This window comes from Heterodontus francisci, chromosome 19 (genome assembly GCF_036365525.1).
Source record: "Heterodontus francisci isolate sHetFra1 chromosome 19, sHetFra1.hap1, whole genome shotgun sequence".
Lineage (NCBI taxonomy): Eukaryota > Metazoa > Chordata > Chondrichthyes > Heterodontiformes > Heterodontidae > Heterodontus > Heterodontus francisci.
This window is the reverse complement of record NC_090389.1, coordinates 23,407,560-23,425,463: the sequence shown is the minus strand read 5'-3', so window position 1 is coordinate 23,425,463 and position 17,904 is coordinate 23,407,560. Positions and strand designations below refer to the sequence as shown.

The window sequence follows — 17,904 nt, the reverse complement described above, 5'->3', positions numbered from 1 at the left end:
TATGCAGACTGAAAAAAAGATTCATGTTAAAGCTACAGTCTGGAGGCAGGAAACTTGCACCTTTTTATTTTAATGTGCTTGAAAGAAAACAGTAGGAGATTCTGAAGAATGGCTTTTCATAACGGAAAAGTGTCAAAAGTGTCCATTCTGAATTTGGATAATTTGGATGACGTCTTCACCCCTCTTTCAAGTATGAAAAACTTCTCTCCGAGCAGTAAGAAATGATCTTCAGTAGTGTGAAGTTTGGTATTATATCATGACTAATGATTTGCTTGAGAGTAGTCGGTTAAGAATTCATGGCACATTACGGGCACATTCATTCCAGTATAATGGCAGCCTAACGTTGCAATTTCTGATGGCTGCTGTGACCGAAAGCAGTCAGATGAGAAGCCTTAAAAAGCTGCAAGTGGCAAGGCATGAGGTCCCAACTGTCAGTGCAGCCTGCTATGTCATTATAACGTCGATGGTACAGGTAAGGCACTTAACATGTTCCCTTCAAATGACAAAGCAGGCTGAGTCATAAAACTATGCGCAGCTGGTTGGGAGGAAGTGTCTCAGCTATTATCAGCTACATTAAGAGCTTTCTGATCCTTACAGTAACAAGAGCAAAATACTGCGAGTGCCGGAAATCTGAAATAAAAACGAAGTGCTGGAAATACTCAGCAGGTCTGGCAGCATCTGTGGAGAGAGAAACAGTGATTACATTATCACATTCAAAAACTAGTGATTCTTAGACGGTTCAGAATGTTAGATTTGCAATTTGACATCATCGGCCAGATCTTGCTGGAGTGAGACATCTTACGGGACTTTTTCTTCACCTCCTGCCCAAAAATGTTTTGCGCTACAACGTGCTGCAAGTGTAAGCTAATAATGACGTGGCAAGATTAACAGGACATCTGGGATTGTCTATCTCCAATGAGATTTAAGGGCAAGAAATTACCAGAGGAATGATGGAAAAGGAAGGTGAATTCGCATTAAATCAAATACAGAAAGAGAAATAAAAGGGACAGAAATAAGGTTGGATTGAATGAAAAAGAAAAACATTAAAATTGAAAATTTGCCTTTAAGCTCTCGAACAATAATGCAAGAATGGGATTGAATGCTTTAAGCTGTTCTCAATCTGCACTTGAGGATAATTGTATTAACAATTATCACGTTGTTTAAAAAAAAGTATTTAACCTATTAATTACCAGACTGTTGAGTTTAATGGGAAGTTAATATGCAAATCCAGCAAGTTCTGAAAAATCGCGGATGGCTGAGGGGGACAGGATATTTGCTCAAACAAAAGGTGAAGCGACATAAATTATCCAACAAGTCCTGAAGATTCACAACTCAGTGCATCTCTTAATTTCCCCTCAGGGAATTTGCAGGCCAATTTGCACATTAGTAATGGCATGCATTGTTAACAAACCTTTCTTTCCCAGCAAGATCTGGCCCAATATGCTATATTAAAAAAATGACAGCAGCAGTTTTCGATGATGTAAATTTTCACAAAGGACTGGTCAAACACTCCATACTCAAGAGGAGATGCTTTGACCCAGTTAGTGACAATTGCAATAGAACAGAACAATTTGTTGCTACTTAAATAGCTTCAATAAAAAATATACTCATCTCTGGTTCAAGTATTTATTCATGCTTTAAAATAGGTTGGAAGGTTTCGAGTTGCACCCCAAACACACAAATTCCCATCAATCATGCTAGAGTAAAATGGATTTGTGCCACCGTTTTTGGGTGAGGGTTCAAGTTTATAATTCTCCACATGATGAGTCCCTGCAGCAGCATGGTGGCTTCCAGGAATGGCAATGTGTTGCTTCTGCTCAGGGACAAACCAATCCATGGTGCTCTAGGAATCCCTGGAGGTCATTATGGATGGAACTGCACTGGAAGAGGCCGAGGACCAGAGGTCACACTTCCAGTTGGGAATATCACAGGCCAAGTTTTTTTTTTTTGGTGGTGTTGGGGAAAGAAAGCAGAACCTAAAGCCGCAAACTATCAACTGGAAGATACTGACCTCGAGTTAGAAGCCCTAAAACAAGACCAAGTGCAACGTTCTCAAAGCTGCAAACAGTAACATTAACATCGACACTTTTTTGAGACCATTACCTGCAGAATTTCAATTGTTTTCAGCTTTGTGTCCATGACTAAAATATCCTCCTTCTCTGGCTCACTCTGTTGTTTAGCTGTTCCATCCTGTGGTGTGATGGGAGCCAAAGGCAGAAAGCCACCTCCTCTCAAAACCACTTGGGTCATCAGCTCTCCGACTCCATGAATTGACCTCATCACATTACTACCTGCAATACACAAGGCCATCGTTCAGTGCGAATTTGCAGAACAAGTGATCGGTACAATAAATAGAAGCTTAACTTCCCATTACAGTAATGTCTTACCTCTGTTATCATCCCCTTTAACCAGTTTGCCGATTGGGAAGACCGTTGCCATGTGGACGCAGTCCAAAATGGCCAGTAAGATTTTGGTTAACCTCAGAAGGTCACTAAAACTGTAGAAGCCGAAGTAGATCAGATTTCGAGCCAAATTCACAACCTTTGGGGTGGAAACAATCAAATAATTATCATTCATATATCTGAATGGAAGTGTTGCTCAGGCGCAGCTAGACTGTCAAAATAGGGTGAGGCTTAAATGGAGTTCCAACAGGGATTCAAACATCTTCACCATGTATATATCCTTACAACTGCTCCAACCTACAGATGGCAAAAAAAGTGTGCAATATTTTATTGGTTTTGGCTTCTGAAGTACAAAAGGTGTGGAATGCAAGTGGTCAGAACTCACCCTTGAGGTAGGACCTTCAGAGTTTTTGTTAGGCACACGCAACAATTGAGTAGGTTGCAACCTGGCAAAATCTGAACAATTAATGGCATTAAGTTCAGAACAACTCGCATTTGCACTGCATTCTTCACGAGAGAAAGGTGCCTCAGAACACACTTTTCTTCTTTTTAGCACTGGAAAAAGATGTCAAGTGGGAGGTAGTAACGGGGATGGGATTAATGGCTAGGGCTGAAAAGGTAGAAGAACTGAGGAGTTTATGGAAGGGAACAGGTAAGGCAAATGGATTAAGTGAGGGATTTCCAGAGTGCAGGGACATGGCGCTTGAAAAAGCGGTCACAAATGATGGAGCGAAGGGGACAAGGAACAAGGATCAGACCAGTGTCAGAGGCGCAAAGGGCAAAAGCAAGGACATACAGTAGAAAGTTGTCACTTAGCAAGAATGGGGTGAGACTATGAAAACAGTGTCAGGGGGGGTAGGAGCAAGGATTTTGAAAGGTGGAAGTGTTGAAGCTGGCGAGCAGAGCACGAAGTGTTGAGTTTTTAAAAAATCCAATCATGGGATGCAGATGGCACTGGTAAGGTCAGCATTTATTGCCCATCCCCAATTGCCCTCTAGTAGGTGGTAGTGAGCAACCTTTGTGAACACAACTGAGTTACTTGCTAGGCCATTTCAGGGAGAGGTTAAGAATCAACCTCATTGTTGAGAGTCTGGAGTTACGTAGAGGTCAGACCAGGTAAGGATAACAATTTTCTTTCCTCAAGGAGATTAGTGAACCAGATGAGTTTTTATGACAATGTGGTGATTTCATAGTCACCATTACTGATACAAGTTTTTTATTCCAGGTTTTATTAAATTTTATTGAAGTAAGTGAATTTTAAATTCCCAGTTGCAGTGGTGGGATTTGAACTCATGTCTCTGGATCGTTAATCCAGGCCTCTGGATTACTGGTTTAATAACATAACCACTATCATGTCCCAAGATGATTAAGGCCCCAAAGTTTCATGGTAATTAAGGCATGGAGTAGAGACTCAGCAGTATGAGGAAAGAGATAGAGGTGAAAATGAGCAATGCTTTAAAGAGTAAGAGGTGGTCTTGGTGAGAGATTACATGTGGGTAAGAACTGAGCTCCAGATCAAAAAATACATGAAGGTGTAGAACAGCCAAAGATGGCAATTGGTAGATGGAGTCAAGAGGAGAGGCATGTAGGAACTGGCAGGTGCCAAAAAAAGACAGCTTCAATATTTACCACACTGAACAGGAGGAAATTTTGATGACAGCCAGCCAGCCAACAGGCGTAGAATCAAAAGATATGGAAGAAAGGTATCTCCATAGTTTAGAGAAGTTATGAGCTATCTCTTGATTAATTATAATTAGTCTACTCCTTCACAGGATTAGTGCTGAGAGCAATAAGCAAAGCAAAATACACACATTTAAAAATGAAAAACTACTTGCATTTCTAAGAAATACACAGTCTGAACCACTTCAGAACTTGCTGGCTAGAGTTTCAGAAGTACTTCTTTGTCTTGACACCCCCTATCGATGCCAATCAGTCTCTTAAACTACAAGTGTATTTACCTCAAATGTCAGCTTGTTTTTCTCCTTGTCAGAGAAGGAAAACCTTTGGCAGACCACGTCTCTCAAATACTCCTCCACAAATGCCATAGTTTGGGCAAAACGCTCTTTGATTTCATCTCTGGAAGTTCCACTGGAATCGTAACTAATCAGATAAAATAAAATGTATTTGAATGCTAAGAACTGCATGAATCATACCTGTTGAGTATTCACTTGTACTAGTCAGTCTTATTGTTTTTCTTCCTGTGAGAAAATAATTATCTTTGGGGGGTGCTGGAAAGATGGGGCTCAAAGTAAAGTACTGCAAATAGCGATTTATTGTTCAAACGGAGCTTTCACATTTTATTATAGTGATGCCACATTATTCATAAGTAGGTATCGATATACCAATTGTTACGACCCAGTGAGAAAGAGGTCTCGGGTTCCCTTTCAGCCTTCACCTGGTCTTACCATAACAGGGTTTAATTTTAAACACACCCTGTTTTTAGTTCCCCCTTGGTGAATCCTTGTTCACCGCTTTCCAATTATAAGGCAAAGAAAACAGCACAAACAGGTTTACTTAGGTTTAAAAAAGAAAAGTTGAAATTTATTAAACTTAACCTGTAATTCGGTTGACACCTGCAGATACACGATGCGCCCACGCTAGCATGCATGCGCGATACACACATGCAACGAGAGAGAGAAAAGAGAAGAAAAATATAGTGGAAAGGTTTGAGGCAATATTTGAAGAGTTTTTGTTGCAGTTCTTCGTGCTCACTGTCAAGTCCTTGATTGTAACTTTTTTTTCCAGGAGAGTCAGTAATGGGTAGGTCTATCCTGAACACACTCAGTGCTTTGCTGAGTCATGCAAAGGCTTTTGACTTCAGGGGATAGGTGGGTTTTCTTTTTCTCTGACTGTGGGTGAGGATTCTTTGTTAATCTCCCCTTTGTCCTCAGGGACACTCCTGCCTGCAGGTATTTGTGCAGACTCGACTACAATCCCCTTGGCACCTCGACTAGGTGAGGCATCACCCTCACTGTTTCTCTGCCCCCTTGAGGTCTTTCTTTGTCTCTACAGTTTCTTGCAAATGCTGTCAACAACTCTGGAGGGTTGCTTCTAGTTTCTGCATTTACATAGGAGGATGTGGGGTCTCACATTTCATATTTTTTTGGGGTTGGCTGACTAGACAGTAGGGGTTTTCATCCAGGATTCCTCCCGGACTTCCTTTAACCTGCCCTCTTGGTCACTTTTTCCCATAACCTGTCTAATCTTTTGCCAGCCTTGTGCCTGCCTGTCCCCTTTTGTTCTCGGTGGGGGTCCCTTACAGTTCACCAGCCCTCTGCTGGAGGGTTCTCCTAACACCGGTACAGGACTTAAGGGTGCAGGCTTTACTATGTTGGGGTTTCCCCTCAACCTGGCAGATGTGGAAACTCCTGCCATACTGCACCACATCACTTTGTGGAGTTTTGGCCAGTCAAATTGCTGTCTTATGCGGGCTTTGGTCTTTCGTGCACTGGCATGTACAGCCACTGTAGTCTCATGGACCCTTCTTAATATTTCTCTCCGATACCTCTGCAGCACGACTAACTGGTGAACTACTGTCCACTCGTTGCCCTCTGGTCTGTGAGGAGAACTCCATTTCCTCATCAGTACCTCATTCTTTAAATAGTAGCAATCAGGGACTCCCTCTGCTTCACTTTCAGACTGGGCAGCCTGTGCTAACTCTTGCAATACTAGGTTGGCTCGCTGAGCCTCAACCAGGGAAAATCCATTTAATTCATTCCCTGGATCTCCTAACTTTCCAAAGAAAGTCTAAGACAGACGGACCTGCTCATCTGCCTGCCGTGCCAATTCCGTCCCCTCTGGGGGAGCTGGTTTGATCATGGCCGGATCCACTACACATTCAGGGAAACTGCAGAGGACCGTCTCCTGCCACTGCCCTGTCTCTCTGACCTCCTGCAGTCTTTCTTTTATGACTGTGGGGGCTACCACCTTTACCCCCGCCAGATCATTACCAAGGAGCAGGTCAGCCCCGTCCACAGGCAAACCAGGGTCACTGGTCCCAAAACTAAGTCACATTCCAGGTGCACCCGGTGTAAAGGTACAGGCATACACTGCCCTCTAATACCATTCACCACCATTCTGGTGTTTACTGCACTTTCTGGAGGAAAGATCAGGTCTTTTCCCAGTAAAAGGGATCTACTGGCCCCTATGTCCCCGAGAATCACTATAGGCTTGCTTGCCCCACTCGAGGGGTGTGGGGTTACTTTCCCTTCAGACACAAAACCCTGATAACCCTCAGGAATCCTATTAAATTTTCCTACACTTGCAGCTGTAAGCTTCTTGGGTTTCACTCTTCCTGCAGTTAAAGCCACAGTTTGTTCTGCTGTGCTTCCATTCTTCACTTTTTCACTGAGCAGGTGTGTCCTGATTAACCCTACAGGTTTTCCCTTTAGTTTCCAGCAGTCAGCTTTTAAATACCCTGCTGTATTACACTGGAAGCACACAGGTCTCCAAGGTTTCGCTCTTACTGCTCACAACACCTTCCATTTTGGCTAGAGGAGGGCCCCCTGTGTCTCCTGCTTTTCTTTCTCTTCCAGGACTGCTTGGGCTCTTATCACCTTCCCACCCTTTATCATTTTCGGATTTGTTGGGGTGACTAGGGAAGGTTCTCCCCTGGGAGACCGACTTATAAATTAAAGCAAACTCATCAGCTTGCCAGGCTCTCTGAAACTGCTGCTCCTCTCCATGGGTCTTTATGGAGAGTGGGAGAGAGTGTTCAAATTTCTCTAAGAATTACTTCTCTGAGATTCTCATAACTGAGCTGTACTTTAAGAGCCCTCAGCCACTGGTCAAAAGCCATCTGCTTACTTCTTTCAAACTCCAGATAAGTTTGGTTAGCTTGCTTCTTGAGGGTTCTAAAATTTTGGCAATAGGCTTCGGATACTATTTCATACGTCCCGAGGATAGCATTTTGTCAGTTCATAATTTGATGAACTCTCATCTGGCAACGGGAACTAAACCTCATGGGCTTTTCCAGTTTGCTTGTTTTGTAGTTAGAGGGGCCAGGTCTCAGCTGGCCATTTTAGCTGCCTTGCCAGTTTCTCAAAACACACAAAAACATTCATCTTCCTCAATGAATTTTGGAATTAGTTGATTTTTAACAATTTAGTACCCAGCCCTGAATAACACTCCTCCATATTGGCCATGCTTTCACTGGGGTTACTCTGTCGCCCCCAAGTTAATTCAAGCCACTTCAGCTCTCTTTCTTCACATTCCTTCCAGATATTCTCTCTGTCTCCCTCTCCTGCCTTTCATTTTATTCATGTTCCTTCTGGAAGGCTCTTTCTTTCTCCCTCTCCTGCCTCTCTCTCTCTCCTTCTTCCTCCTCTAATTCAAGTTCCTCTGTAACTTTGCTAGCATCACCCTGTCGGGGTCTACCTCTAACACTGTTTCAGCTTCTTCAGATTCATGGAACAAATGGTCAACTGCTAGCCTTCGGAGTTCAGACTTCCTAGCCTTGCCATGTACAGTGATCCCACACTGCTCATCCATTTTCCTCAACTCCTCCATAGACAGTGCTTTTAACTTATCCCAAGTTACTTCACCCTGGCTTGGAGATCTACTAGCTTCAGTTGCAGACATGTTAGTATTCAATCACACACAATCACAAGAAAACATGTATTGAAATCTTGCTTTTTTTTTTGATTGGGAACAATTTGGCTTCTCACTTCCAATTTCTCTTATTTGTCTGTGCGTCAAATCCGAACGCTAGCATCTAGAGGAAATGGGCGAGGTACTAAAAGAGTACTTTGCATCAGTATTCACCAAAGAGAAGGACTTGGTGGATGATGAGCCTAGAGAAGGGAGTGTAGATAGCCTCAGTCATCTCATTATCAAAATGGAGGTGGGTGTTGGGTGTCTTGCAAAGCATTAAGGTAGATAAGTCCCCAGGGCCTGATGGAATCTACCCAAGAATACTAAGGGAGGCAAGGGAAGAAATTGCTGGGGTCTTGACAGAAATCTTTGCATCCTCATTGGCTACAGGTGAGGTCCCAGAGGACTGGAGAATAGCCAATGTTGTTCTTCTGTTTAAGAAGGGTACCAAGGATAATCCAGGAAATAATAGGCCGGTGAGCCTTACATCAGTGGTAGGGAATTATTAGAGAGGATTCTTCAGGACAGGATTTACTCCCATTTGGAAACAAACGAACTTATTAGCGAGAGGCAGCATGGTTTTGTGAAGGGGAGGTTGTGTCTCACTAATTTGATTGAGTTTTTTGAGGAAGTGACAAAGATGATTGATGAAGGAAGGGCAGTGGATGTTATCTATATGGACTTTAGTAAAGCCTTTGACAAGATCCCTCATGGCAGACTGGTACAAAAGGTGAAGTCACACGGGATCAGAGGTGAGCTGGCAAGATGGATACAGAACTGGCTCAGTCAGAGAAGACAGAGGGTAGCAGTGGAAGGGTGCTTTTCTGAATGGAGGGATGTGACTAGTGGTATTCCGCAGGGATCAGTGCTGGGACCTTTGCTCTTTGTAGTATAAATAAATGATTTGGAGGAAAACGTAGCTGGTCTGATTAGTAAGTTTGCGGACGACACAAAGGTTGGTGGAGTTGCGGATAGTGATGAGGATTGTCAGAGGATACAGCAGGATATAGATAGGTTGGAGACTTGGGCGGAGAAATGGCAGATCGAGTTTAATCCGGACAAATGTGAGGTAATGCATTTTGGAAGGTCTAATGCACGTGGGAAGTATACAGTAAATGGCAGAACCCTTAGGAGTATTGACGGGCAGAGAGATCTGGGCGTACAGGTCCACAGGTCACTGAAAGTGGCAACGCAGGTGGATAAGGTAGTCAAGAAGGCATATGGGCATGCTTGCCTTCATCGGTCGGGGCATAGAGTATAAAAATTGGCAAGTCATGCTGCAGCTGTACAGAACTTTAGTCAGGCCACACTTACAATATTGCGTGCAATTCTGGTCGCCATACTACCAGAAGGACGTGGAGGCTTTGGAGAGGGTACAGAAGAGGTTTACCAGGATGTTGCCTGGTCTGGAGGGCATTAGCTATGAGGAGAGGTTAGATAAACTCGGATTGTTTTCACTGGAACGACGGAGGTGGAGAGGCGACATGATAGAGGTTTACAAAGTTATGAGCGGCATGGACAGAGTGGATAGTCAGAAGCTTTTTCCCAGGGTGGAAGAGTCAGTTACTAGGGGACATAGGTTTAAGGTGAGAGGGGCAAAGTTTAGAGGGGATGTGCGAGGCAAGTTCTTTACACAGAGGGTGGTGAGTGCCTGGAACCTGTTGCCGGGGAAGGTGGTGGAAGCAGGTACGATAGTGATGTTTAAGAAGCATCTTGACAAATACATGAATAGGATGGGAATAGAGGGATACGGTCCCCAGAAGTGCAGAAGGTTTTAGTTTAGGCAGGCATCAAGATCGGCGCAGGCTTGGAGGGCCAAATGGCCTGTTCCTGTGCTGTACTGTTCGTTGTTCTTTGTAAATCTGTTACAACCCAATGAGAAAGAGGTCTAGGGTTCCCCTTTCAGCCCTTCACCTTGTCTTAATGTAACAGTGTTTAATTTTAAACAGTGTTTTTAGCTCCCCCTTGGTGAATCCTTGTTCACCGCTTTCCAATTATAAGTCAAAGAAACCAGCACAAACAGGTTTCCTTAAGTTTAAAGAAGCAAGATTGAAATTGATTAAACTTAAATTCTAATTCGGTTGACGCCTATGGATACACGACTCATACATACAAATAGAGACAGAAAAGAGAAGAAAAATAAAGTGGAAAAGTTTGAGGCAATATCTGAAGAGTTTTTGTTACAGTTTTTCAAGCTCACTGTCAAGTCCTTAATTGTAGGTAGACCTTGCTTTTCGTTGGGGCCCGGTATTCTCCTTAAACCTTGTTCGCTGTAGGAGACTTTTCTCTCTTGGGGTTCATGCATCTTCAGTGGATTCAGAGGCTTGTGAGAAAGAGATGGGAGCAGACAGGAGAGATCTTCTCAGTCCAGGAGCAACAGACACTCTGCCCAAAAACTCTGTGGCCAGTTCAAAAAACCCTGTAGCAGTCAGTCAGTCATGTGACCAGCTAGTCTTACCAGTCCTGGATTGCATCACCTTAGCAGTCTCTGGAATGCTCCTCTTACATACGGTGATAAAGGTCCATTGTGGGTTCAATGTGTCAGGGAATGGTCCTTTGTCCTTCCAAGCACTGTCTGTTAATATGCAAATGTCTTTTTCCAGCCACAGCTGATCGGTTGAACAAGTAATTTTCTCGCTCCAACAACAGTTTAAAATCAATGTTCATGACAAATTAATGTGCCTCATTCTTGGCAGGTGGGGGCCGAGCATGACACCAATCATGTTGGAGAAGCCAGCTTCAGTCTGTTTAAACACATTTTCCAATTGCCAAGAGGTCACTTTAGACAGTATAAAGTGAATTCAGCTTAACACAATGCAAAAGGTATAACAGACCGCATATCCTACAATTGTCAATCATGCAAAATCCTTTCAGTAAAAGCAGTGACCTCACAAATGGGACCTCGCCAGTGGGCATTGAAGGTCATCCTCAAATGATTTTTTATTTTAATATGTACTACACCAATTCACAAGGGAATCTCAACACTGGAATTTAAAAAAACTAAACCTAGAACTACGCAGCTAAATGTTTCTGCAATTTTAGAAATCATAGCATTGACACTGGTTCAGCAGTAATCTATTGTCCCCTCCTTCCAACAACGTTCTCACTTATCTTGTGTGCACAGATTCCTTGCTGGGCTACTGTTTTGCAGACTTGGGTTTCCCTCTGGTGCCTTCTCCTACTGAGCATTCTTCACATGGGAACCCATTCAATGAGCGCTGACAGGCTATTTAAGCCGAGGGGATCTTAGGCATACCTGATACTGTTCTCATCCAACACCCACACATGCTTCCATTCCTGCAGGGGTCTCAGGGTAGTAATCAGAGTGGCTGACTTCCCCGTCCTAATCTAGGGATGCAAAGGTGAACTACAGTGATCTCTACCACTGCCAGGAACCCATGTTGGGATCTGTCTGGTCTGTATGGATCAGCTACTCACTTGCTTAAACATGCTAAGCTATCAGAGGAACCCTTTCTGTTCCCTTTTAACTCAAGAATGCTCTGCAAGATTGTGAATATCCAAGTTTTGTGGTCCTGCAATGAAAAGGCAATAAGAAGCAAACTGGAGTACTCACTCATCAATCGCTATCTGGGATGGGATTTCAGACCACAGGCGAGCATATTTCACTGGAGTCACCTGTTCTTGAGGATCCCTATCTACATGCATGTGCAACATCAGGCGACAGAAAGAGGCTCGAAGGTCATATGGCAAGTTTTCATCTGACATGCAACGGAGGATCAGATCCACGTCCAGCTGTCCTGACACCGCATTAATGGCCAAATATTGACGATCCAAGCACATCCGAGCAAACAGGTTCAACTGGTACCTGGAGAATGAAATGTTAAGATAAGGGAGCCGATATTTACTGAAGGGATACCAACACAACTTCATCCTTTTAGATAAAAGCTGTGAATACTTCGTTCAACCATTTTCCTATAAATATGAGACAATACACAGATTAAATACATTCAAGGTTTATTTATATGCAGTGCTAAAAGCTACCACTATTGAAAGCTAGAGTCTTCCTTCCATTTTATCCTGTACTGTAAAACATAAAAACAACTGTGTTTTCACTACCTCAGGATATCCCAAAGCTAAGTGTAGTCACTGTTGTAATGTTGGACACTTGGCAGCAGTTTGCGCACAGTAAGGTCCTACGAACAGCAATATGATAATGACCAGATAATCTGTTTTAGTGATGTTGTTTGAGTGATAAATATTGGCTCGGACACCAGGGCGAACTCCCTGGCAATTCCTTGAATAGTACCATGGTATCTTTTGCATCCATTTGAGAAGGCAAACAGGTCCTGGGTTTCATGTCAAATCTGAAAGTCAGCACCTCAGACAGTATAGCACTCCCTCAACAATGCACTGGAGCGTCAGCCTGGATTTTGTTTCCAGGCCTGTGCAGTGGGACCTGAACACACAACCTTCCGCCTCCGAGGCAAAAGTCCTAGAACTGAGTCATGGTTGACACCTAAAGTACAAGACCCCATCTCAGTTCCAGCTGCTAGAATCCAAGTTGTGAAAATGCAGCCACTCATACACCTTAAAGCAGTGTACTGGGTTTCAGTTAGGAAGACATACCTATAGTAGCTGAGGACTTCCTGGTCCTCTTTCTGGCCCTCCTTGGCATCTTGAGCTAATTCTCGGATGCTTTTGCTGCGTAGCTCTTTGCAGCTGTCATTCCAAAAGAGCCACACTTCTTCATCTTCGCCAACCTCAAGCCGGCTTTCCCCACCATTCTCCACCTCAAACTCCACTCTGGACAAGACCAGTCTGCAAAAGTAAGAGTTCCCAAGCAGGGGGAAAACATTAGATTCTTCAGTCACAGAATAAAGATTAGCAACAGTAGACATACTACAGGTAGCTTGTTTCTACCAATCAGATATCAGATTGAACAATCAAGATCGGATTTGATTGGAGTTGAACGTGTCTAGTTTGACATTGAATTATGGAAATGCCATCTACAGGAATTTCAGAAATACATGACCTCATCTTCATCCTGTGAGGGATTGCACATTCCTGTACAATAACTCAAAATACATTGGTGTTCAAAAAGGACATTCCTAAAGATGGGTCAGTGCTGCTGTGCTTTTACCTACACTTGCACTGTCTTGCAAATTTCACTTCAGTCCCTTTCTTTATCCTTTAATTTTGGATCTGTATCTATTCTTTATTCAGTCACTATTCCTCGTTACCCACTTGCCCAATTGCTAAGATTCTGCAGGTCTTGGAGGTCTAATCCCAATTCTATATTTGTCTTGTTAGTTTTTTTCATGGTTGGCTATTCATTTCACACTTTGTATTGTTAGCTTTTCTCTTACTTGTACGTGATATGTATCCCATCTGTGTAAAACCTTTCTGATAAAGGATATGATTTTGGTTGCTCTGACTACTGTAAGGAGAGGCTTCATACTAATTTGTACTACTGCCTTCAAGGGCAAAGGTTCTGATTAGACCCACAATTGGGTTTAAGGCTGCTTTTGATGATTGCTGTAGGGTTGTCGGATTGGCGTTATTAGCTGATGCGGTTGGAGAGAATGTTCTTGCTCTTCTGGAATTTTCCTTGGCCCACTTGTTTTGGAGAGTAGCAATGGAGTACTCTGACTAAGACAGTGAGGCTCTACTGAATTGCTGACCTACTTGGTCATGGTCATACTGGAAATGTACACAGGAGTCTATTCTTGAAATGTGACTCATCCAGCTGGTGCTGTACTCTGTTCAAAGCCTCATTCACAGCTGTCAAGTTAAAGCTATCCTTGTTGTCCTTGGAGATTTTAGTGCGTGCAACAGTCAATTAATGTTATCTGAACACTTGGATGCAACAATGGAATTAACACTGGTGAAAGTTGCCAGTCACTTCAAAGGGAGAACATTTTTTAATGATCCTTGTGTTCTATGAAATCGAGGCCTGCCACCTATATACTGCTGAGTTGGGTGACCATTTTGATAATTTCCTCCAACTGGAGATTAGTCACATTCTCATGGTCTAGCCTGGGTCCAATCCTTCTGCCCCACTTTATTAATGTGTGGAGGCAGCATTAGATCTGTATCACCTTACACTTGCACTGGCATGCAAGTGCTACACTTATACAGTCATGGATCCTCCTAGCCACTGGTCCAATACTTTCCAAGGAAGATCTTGATTGCCTTCCAATTGCCACATTTTGAATGAGTATTGAGTACAGTTGGATAAAACAAAAGTGGCCACACACAGTAAAACAGGTTACTAGCCAATATAGGCAGGCAACATACTAACCTAGAACAAAATTCAACATAACTAGGTTCACTTAGCTAAGCAAGGTAACACAAATCCAATATTTTGTCTCATGCTGTTACTGATGGGCACGCTACTCGTAAAAGAAGCTGCACATAACTGAACCTGGTAACAGGACACACCCTCTTAGTACTAAACACTAAATGTAAGACTACTTAAACTCTTGAAACAAAAGAATCAAGTTCCTCAAACTCCAGGGAAGTTTATGCGTAAGTTTAACTGATAAGATATCTGCAAGTTGGATGCTTCCACATAGCTATCATCCATGGGCAATTCAGGGGAGAGGCCAGGAAAATGTTCAACAATAACAAGGCAAGTCTAGGTGGATACCACTGGGGCTGGCTCAGCTATCCTTTGGGGTTGAGGAGAAATTTAGCAGAACTTCACTTAGATAGTTTGGAAATATGCTGAATCCCATGATAGCACAAATTGAACGCAGTCTGTGAAAGAAGCAGACCAATGCACCAGACAGTATCAAAAATAACAAAGACTTGCATTTATATAGAGCTATTCACAACCACCGGACGTCTCAAAGCACTTTACAGCCAATGAAGTACATTGAAGTGTAGTCAGTTAGTAATGTAGGAAATGCAGTAGCCAATTTGCGTACAGCAAAATCTCACAAACAGCAATGCAATAATGATGTTGATTGAGGGATGAATATTGGCCAGGACACCAGAAATAACTCCCCTGCTCTTCTTGAAAATAGTGTCATGGGATCTTTTATGTCCACCCGAGACAGCAGACGGAGCCCCAGTTTAACCCATCATCTGCAAGACGACACGTCTGACAGTGCAACATTCCCTCAGTACTGCACTAGAGTGTCAGCCTTTATTTTTGTGCTCAAGTCCTGGAGTGGGACTAGAACCCAGAACCTTTTGACTCAGAGGTAAGAGTACTATCAACTGAGTCACAGCAGACACTGTAAATCAGAAGTTCGGAAGCATCTTCAAAAGGCCTCGGAAAATGCACCTTTTGTAGCTTTACAAACAGTTTTATGAAACCAAAAGGTCATCGATCAGAATTCTGATGAAAGGTCACAGACCTGATGTGATGGAATATAGGTATGATAGGCTTAATTAAGTAGAATTTGGAAATAGTGTATTATGCCTTTTAGAGTTAGGGATTGAATGGATGGTCAGTTTTTAGAACTCACTGACATTCCCCTTTAAGAAGGTAGAGTTAGAAAATTTCAAGGTGTCAGTTATGAACCAGAAACAAGTTGGGAAATTAAATGCTAAAAGTCAGATGACACTTCAGAAACAGTATAAACATGAGAGGTTTTGAAGCAATGATTAGAAGCATTGAAACCTCAAACAATGCTTCCCAGTGGCGCAGTGGTTAGCACCGCAGCCTCACAGCTCCAGCGACCTGGGTTCAATTCTGGGTACTGCCTGCGTGGAGTTTGCAAGTTCTCCCTGTGTCTGCGTGGGTTTCCTCCGGGTGCTCCGGTTTCCTCCCATATGCCAAAGACTTGCAGGTTGATAGGTAAATTGGCCATTAGCAATTGCCCCTAGTATAGGTAGGTGGTAGGGAAATATAGGGACAGGTGGGGATGTGGTAGGAATATGGAATTAGTGTAGGATTAGTATAAATGGGTGGTTGATGGTCGGCACAGACTCGGTGGGCCGAAGGGCCTGTTTCAATGCTGTATCTCTAAACTAAACTAAAAACTAAGGGGAATTTAAGGCAAAAGGTTTACTTTAAATTTTGATGGATATTCTGGCTATTGTAATATATTTTTGCTGTAACATTAGCAAGGTTAAACTTTTGGATTCTATGACAGACTCTTTTAGTAATATTTCACATTGTGATATACTTATCCACTTAGAAGTGTATTGCATGTTAAATTCTTTAATAAATCTATAAAAGTAAATACATCGTCTCATGTAGCATTCTATATACAACTACAAAGAACTCCCTCTCTAAGTGGAGAGATATGTATTGAAGAAAGTTCCCAGACCTTTATAATATCTGGGATAATTATGACTTAGCCTATTTTAATAATTATGGCTATCTGAAAGATGGTAATATTCTCTGTTGGCTTTCTTTCTTTGAGGGAAAGCTAGTACAATTCTTTGGACCCAAATAAGTGCCTATGAGAATTTGTCTGGTTTGAACTTGATTAAAGGAGATTCATAGGGATGTACTCTTGATTTGGTTTAGTCCCTATAAGGAGTTAAAGTCATAAATCACTTCACTGAAACGTCAACTTTGTTTCTCTCTCCACAGATGCTGCCTGACCTGAATATTTCCAGTACTTGGTTTTTATTTCAGATTTCCAGCATATGCAGTATTTTGCTTTTCTTTAGGGACAAAATCAGCCAGTTTAATCAGCACTTCACCCACTAGCCGAAACATTCACCCCCACCACCAGCACACCATGGCCACAGCATGTACAATCCAGGGGATTCACTGAAGAAACTTGCCAAGGCTTCTTCAAGAGCACTTCCCAAGCCTACAACCTCCACCACCTAGAAAGGCAAGGGAAAGCACATGCAAACACCACCTCCAAGTTGCACAAAATCCTGACCTGCAAATATATCATCGCTTCATCATCATCACTGGGTCAGAATCCTGGAGCTTCCTACCCACCTGCACTGCTATAGTCCATGCGGTGAAGGTGCTCTAATGGTTCAAGAAAGGCAGCTCCCACCATCTCCTTAAGGGCAATTCAGGGATGGGAAATAATTGTTGGCCTGGTCAGGGATGCCCCCATCCCAAAAATGAATTTTAAAATGAATAGTGCATCGTCATCCTCCAAAAATGTAAAACACACATGCAACTAAACTGAGCTCAGGTACTATAATGACCGAAGCAGTGAGTTTCCTTTTCTCTTTGCAGTGCATGACGTACTTTGTCTCGATAAGAATGTCACCATTAGCTGGGTTCAGCACGGCCTTGCAGATGAGCTCCTGGGTAACTGGGATGGCTGTGTTGTTGGACACACACAGGTCAGAAAGATAATCTAGAAACCTGGAAATGAGAAACACTTCACAAGTCAGAGTTCAGATCATTACTGAAAAAAAAACCCCCATTCTATACAGATAAACAACTGGATCAAATTATATATAAAATGCTGGGTTAAAGTCAAGTATTTGTGAACCACACAACAGCAAATATCTGATGGACATATAAAATAAGCAGATGCTTAGGACTGCACAGCCTGGTGTATGGGGAGAGGGAAAGGAGGAAGTGGAGGTAGTGAGGTTAAGGGAGGTTGAGTTGGAAGGGGGTGAATAAGGGAGACAAACAGAGGGGTGAAGAGAGGGTGAGGTAGGAGGCAAGGGAGGAGGTAGTCAAGGGCCGGGGAGGTACAGGGTTCAAGGGAGGTGGAGGTATGGGGGCAAATAAGGTGAATATTGACAAGAGAACAGGAGGTAGATGGCAAAGGGTGGGCTGAGGGTTTTCCCACTCATTGAAAATAAAATCCTTTATGGACAAGTGTACAAAATGCATTGGACAAAAAATTGAAGTTTGTAAAATAACTTGCTCAATTTTTATCCCGTCAAATCAGTTTTGACAGTTTAGTGCAGCACCTTCATTATGTGCAGTCCTGTCATTAACAGCGTTTTCCCAGGTCAAAACCTTGCTCAAGATGGGGAAACTTGTCTGTGCATCAGAAGAAAC

General features: G+C 42.8%; 1 protein-coding gene across 5 annotated transcripts in view; it reads right to left on the bottom strand.

Moving 5' to 3' along the window:
* The window catches only part of itpr1b (inositol 1,4,5-trisphosphate receptor, type 1b), a 556,093-nt gene that overhangs the window by 309,807 nt on the left and 228,382 nt on the right, over positions 1-17,904 (bottom strand). For all 5 annotated transcript variants that reach the window (XR_010976943.1, XM_068051457.1, XM_068051458.1 and 2 more), the window contains 6 exons: positions 17,131-17,250; positions 12,582-12,773; positions 11,569-11,820; positions 4,361-4,502; positions 2,388-2,541; positions 2,104-2,291 (listed from right to left, as the gene is read on the bottom strand). Coding sequence is in view for 4 of the 5 variants with exons in the window: in XM_068051457.1 (XP_067907558.1) it covers positions 2,104-2,291; positions 2,388-2,541; positions 4,361-4,502; positions 11,569-11,820; positions 12,582-12,773; positions 17,131-17,250 (1,048 nt within the window). In the remaining variant the exon portion in view is untranslated. The remainder of the gene's footprint in view (positions 1-2,103; positions 2,292-2,387; positions 2,542-4,360; positions 4,503-11,568; positions 11,821-12,581; positions 12,774-17,130; positions 17,251-17,904) is intronic.